This window comes from Ipomoea triloba, chromosome 4 (assembly GCF_003576645.1).
Source record: "Ipomoea triloba cultivar NCNSP0323 chromosome 4, ASM357664v1".
NCBI lineage: Eukaryota > Viridiplantae > Streptophyta > Magnoliopsida > Solanales > Convolvulaceae > Ipomoea > Ipomoea triloba.
In genome coordinates, this window is record NC_044919.1 from 26,503,389 (window position 1) to 26,509,190 (window position 5,802).

General features: G+C 37.7%; 1 protein-coding gene across 1 annotated transcript; it reads left to right on the plus strand.

Annotated features, from left to right (window-relative positions):
* Positions 1-2,104: 2,104 nt before the first annotated feature.
* Positions 2,105-4,307, plus strand: LOC116017253 (GDSL esterase/lipase At1g71691-like). Its single transcript, XM_031257801.1, has 4 exons — positions 2,105-2,443; positions 2,567-2,694; positions 3,313-3,552; positions 3,733-4,307. Exons 1-4 carry the CDS (start codon positions 2,167-2,169, stop codon positions 4,201-4,203), a joined length of 1,116 nt encoding a protein of 371 aa, XP_031113661.1. The 5' UTR covers positions 2,105-2,166; the 3' UTR covers positions 4,204-4,307.
* Positions 4,308-5,802: the final 1,495 nt, after the last annotated feature.

The following is a 5,802-nucleotide window of genomic DNA, read 5'->3' on the forward strand; positions in this document are numbered from 1 at the left end:
TCAGAGCTACAAGAAAATAAAAAAAATTACCAGATTTATTGTTGAAGAAGAACAGAAAATTGATGATTTGAAGATGATGAAACTCAGGAGTCCAAAAAGAGTGACTCTGTAAATGAAACCAGGAGTGAGCTTGCTTAATTTCTTTAGTGTTCAAATCTTCAATTACTCTTCTGAGTGGAGCACTGGAGCCGGTGGAGGAAAGTAGACAACAAGTGATTTCAACTTTCAACATTTGCAAATAAAATAAAATAATAATAATAATAAAACAAAAGCTAGTGGGTTTCAACTTTCAAAAAAAACAAAAGTACTCCATACTTCCTGCAACTCTTTGGCTTTTTCTAAACTAATGACAAATTTTTTTTATGGACTTAAGAGTTAAGAAGGGCGGAGGGGGGGGCAGGGAAATATGTTGGGGGGGGCCAAGTGGCCAACTGGCCAAGAATATATATAATATATATATACAGTATAATAGTAAAAAAAAAAAATTTGGGGGGGGCCAAGGCCCCCCTAACTAACAACATAGGTCCGTCCCTGGTAACAAACACGTTCGTAAATGTGTTCGCGAACATTAATGAACACTCTTAACAAACGAACACGAAAAGAATTTTCAAAACCTTATCAAACGAACACGAAAACTCTAAAAATCTTAACAAAAGAACACTAACAACCTCCCTTCGTTTATTTTCGGTTCGTTAACAGCCATACGAGAGGGATAACACCGTTTCTAAATTTATGGTGAGTTCGTTGAGTCATTTCACTAACTCCCCTATCTCTAGGATAGGAATTATGAGAGCCCTTACTAAGATTGGGGTGCAATCTTTTAGAGGAATAGAATTATTGTTTCCAAATCTATGGTGGTGCATGCAGTCGGTACGGTGGTGTAATTCATGGGGAAAGTTGATAATTTTTAATGGAGGAGAATGTTAACATGCACTTTTTAAACTACTTTTATAAATACTTTAAATATATATTTTTTATTACTCATTTACCCCATCACACTAATGTTAATTGACAAATACTTTTAATTTATAATACACAACAATCATATGAATCTAAAATAAACCATCCTAGCAAAGTTTGCAAACTAGGAAGGACAGAGTCCTCCTGGAGGTATAATTAAGTTTCTTAGCGTGCATGTTTAAATGCTAAATCCTATTTATTACTAGAGAAAGTGACTTTTTATACTTAAACTCATTACCGTTATCAATCTGTAGATTCTAATGCTTGAACCAAACACAAAGGTCTGTGTGCATATACATATACATACATACATACATACATATATATATATATATATATATATATATATATATATATATATATATAGAAATGAATTCATATGCGGTTGACCTTCTCAGGTGCGGTTGTTTAGGTGCTTAATTTTCTTTTCTTAAGGTGCGTGGTTTTTATGCTTTAAGGTGTGTCGGTGTTGAAACTTAAGGTGGGTGAATCTAAAGCTTAAGGTTCGTGTTTTTCCTTCTTAATGTGCGTGAGTTGTTGAAACCTAAGGTGCGCCATTTTAAAACCTTAAGTGATTTGTGTTCTTAAAGTGCATGGTTTGTGTACTTAAGGTGCGTAGTTTGTATACTTAAAGTGCGTCGGTCTAAAGCTTTAAGTGCGCGTATTTCGTGTTCTTAACGTGCATTGTTTGTGTACTTAAGTGCCCCATTTCAATGTTTAAGGTGTGTACAACAGCACGGAACCCTTCCACTCACAACCCTTCCTATATTAAAACCTGCACCGTATGTACCCAAAGTTTTAGGTCATATATATATATATATATATATATATATAATTATAAAATTTAGCACAAATAACATTAAATTAATATGAATATGAATTTAGGTGAAGGAACAGTGCAAGGAATTGAATTGAAACATTAGAAAAAATAAAAAATAATAGTAAAAGACGAAGCTGACATGAAATGAGGCAGGCCATGCAGAGGATCGGAATTCCTCCATTAATAGACATGCATATTTACTACATAGAACAGCTTACAGCTGAATCCATTTACTACACACTAACTACCACCTTCAATTCACATCCCTTGCTTCAATTCTATATATTAAATCCTCTCTTTCCCTCTCAATTCTCACCCTACATACCTTTGCTTTCTAAAGCTCTCAACATCCTTAAACCTCAAAGAACATACATTGCATATTGAAAATGGCAGATGAAGGTTTAAGAAGGGCAGTGTTGTTTGGGGTTGTTGTAATGATGTTTTTGTTGATTAACAATGGTGTAATGGGTCAAGACGCTGTGGGAAATGAGAGGAAAGCTTTGGTTCCTGCCATGTTCATATTTGGGGACTCTTTGATTGACAATGGCAATAACAACAACCTCCCATCTTTTGCAAAGGCTAACTATTTCCCTTATGGGATTGATTTCGATGGCGGCCCCACTGGCCGCTTCTCCAATGGCTTCACCATGGTTGATGAGATCGGTAAGTAATTAATTATATTATATTATATTATATTGGCATTTCTATAAAATGCATGTTAGGTAGGTAGGTTATTGTACTGATTAATTAATACGTCGCGTGTAACGTTGCTGCATGTACGTCCAGCTCAGTTGCTTGGACTGCCATTGATTCCGGCGTACTCTGAGGCCAACGGCGACCGAGATCGGATGCGCTTCGGAGTTAACTACGCCTCTGCCGCCGCCGGTATTCTTGATATCACCGGTAGAAATTTTGTAAGTATATCATACACCCATGCTCTTCTATTTTTTTTTTTTTTTTTTTTGAAAACAACACCCATGCTCTTCTATTATTATTATTATTATTATTATTATTATTATTAGTGCATGCTGGGATTAATGTGTAGTTATAACAAAATAATGAGGTAATGGGTAGTTTTATGATCTGTTTAAATACCTACCTATGTATTTGAAGAAAGGCACCTGAAGATTATTTTGGAGTATATTGAATTTGTCTGATGACATTCTCCTCTTTTATCCCTTTTTTTGGAGTTGGGCTACCACTCGAAGCATGCACATCAATGCAACATGTATATTGGGTTTGGCTTTTCGAGCAAATTACTTATATTTGGATGCTTTTTGTTGGGCGGATATGGGTAAAAGGTCAAGTCCAGCCATTGATGGTTAAATCTAGGATCATACATCTAAAAAATGTAATGATGGTATATACTATATAGGAAAATAAAGTTGAGCATGAGTTAGCATGCATTTAAGATAGTGGTAAGAACTTAATCCTAACAAGTAATGTAAGAGTAAAAATTGTGCAGTTAAACTTGACGGGTGACTTGAAAATGCCATTTTTGGATTGATAAACTAAGAAATAATTTGGATCAGGTGGGACGGATTCCATTCAACCAGCAAATCACCAACTTCGAGAGCACACTGGACCAGATCACGGCCAGCCTAGGAGCACCGGACGTGGCGCAGGCGTTGTCGCACTGCATTTTCTTCGTCGGAATGGGCAGCAATGACTACCTCAACAACTATCTCCTCCCCAATTATCCCACCAAGAATCAATACAACGCCCAACAATTCGCCGACCTCCTCGTCCAAAATTACAACCAACAACTCACGGTAACCAAATTACAATTAATTTGTTTTATTATAGTACACTTCTTGTACTAGTGTACTTTTCCACTAATAATTTTGTTAGGAGAAGCCGGTAAAGGGTCAAGTTCAGCACTTGATCTGTTTCTCTTTAGTTATAACTTTTGAGATGCTGATAACGTTTAATCCTAACAATTATATTATTAGAGGTTATACAATCTGGGAGCTCGGAAATTTGTGATCGCGGGGCTGGGAATGATGGGGTGCATACCGAGCATCCTTGCACAGAGCGAAACAGGGCAGTGCTCGGAGGCGGTGAACGAGCTAGTGGTTCCCTTTACGACCAACGTGAAGACAATGCTCAACAACCTTAACACCAACCTCCCAGGTTCCAGGTTCGCCTACATCGACGTCCGCAACATGTTCCAGGATCTGCTCAAGAACTACGCCCAATACGGCTTCAGCGTGGTAAACCAAGGGTGCTGTGGGATCGGGAGAAACAGCGGCCAGATTACATGTTTGCCCTTCCAAATGCCCTGCGCCGAGAGGGATCAGTATGTGTTCTGGGATGCATTCCATCCCACATCGGCGGTCAACATCTTGTTTGGTAGGAAGGCTTTTACCGGTGGAACCGACGTTGTTTACCCCATCAATATTCACCAACTTGCCACTCTTTAATTTCACTTCAATCTCCATATATTGTCTATTTTCCCCCACGCCTTCCAATCTTTAGTTTTGGCACTTTGAATCATATATGTAGCCTAGCCCTGTTCAATTCTTAAATATTACGGAGTATTTCTCATTTTACTATCTGTTTTATACTTTTTCAATCTTTTTCACTCAAATAATGAATTGGCCCACCACTAGAACGTAACCCTATAAGCAACATCTATTTGGAAGGGTAAATGATCATGAAAGATTGTGAATCTTGAATGCAGGTGATATCCTACTTGGTTCCTACTTTGTTTTTAAAACAAATTAATCGACTGTATTTATCACTGTATTAGAAACAATAAATAATAAAAACAGTGCAGGAAATATAAATGAACCAGGATATGTTCACGCAGTTCGGAGCACCTTCTCCTACGTCTGCGGGGCCACACAAAGGTGAAACCCAACTCCACTAAATGATCAAAAATGTTACAAGGTTCACCAGATATCCATCCTCCATGATGGCCTAATCTATTACACCTACAAACATCACCATCTCCTGAGTTGGTAGTGTGTCAACTTCTTCAGCTTTCCCGGGTGAAGAGTTGTATTTTAGCGAGAGGTGGAAAGAGTGTAGGTGAATAAAACGGGAAGAAGTTCCCGAGTATCGTATCAAGGAACGGTAAGAAAGGATTTGATAGACAAGGAATTAGGCACAAGAGTTCCTATGTTTCAAAAGCTAGTCCTAATCATAAGGTTTGTGTAGGTCATTCTAAGAATATCTCAAACACTAAAACGAAAGGTGTTGTAAACAAGTATTGGAAGGGAGGATTCGGACTAATCTAACACACATGTAACTCTTGATTTCCTAAGGTACTAGGGGTTTGAAAACGCTCAAAGGACTCACATGAGACAAGGTCACTCACACCACCGCCACTCTCGTGGTGAATGGACTCACTTCTTAGACCATAAAGTCATCCTTGTGAACTTTAGGCTAGAAGAGGCATTATGACAAACACGTTATGTGCCTCTTGCCTTCCTACTCCATTTTCTCAAAGGTGAGAAGGAAAAGAGGTTGGTGAGGTCTCAAGCATTCCCTATTCTCATAGGTGAAAGCTTTCTACACTAACTCTCAAGTCCGATTGGCCTAATCGGAGTAGAGGTCACACAAACATCCCAAACCGCTATCAAGATATCCAAAAAGCATCATTCTACCCTAGATATAAGACATAAGAGCTCAAGAACAACATGCATGTTCAACTAGTCCAAATCCACTAGGTAACTAGCCACATATCTCTAAGCTAAGCATCATCAAAGCAATTAAACAAATCTAAGCTATAAGGATTGAAAACAAGTCACAATTCAAAGCACAAATCAAATCAACAAAGCAAATCACAACTCAATTCACAAACTAAAAATTGAAGAACAAGAGAGGAAATTGAAAGATTACTTGATTGTAAATGGAATTCTTCTACAAATCTTGATCAATTGCAAGTTGATGTCCACAATCTTCTCCAAATCTAGCTACTAGGAATGAAATGTGAATGGAATTGAAGTGGAATTGGGGGAGAATTTCAACCTAATTCTAGAGAGAGAAATTTTAGACTAGACTAATCTGGAAAAATG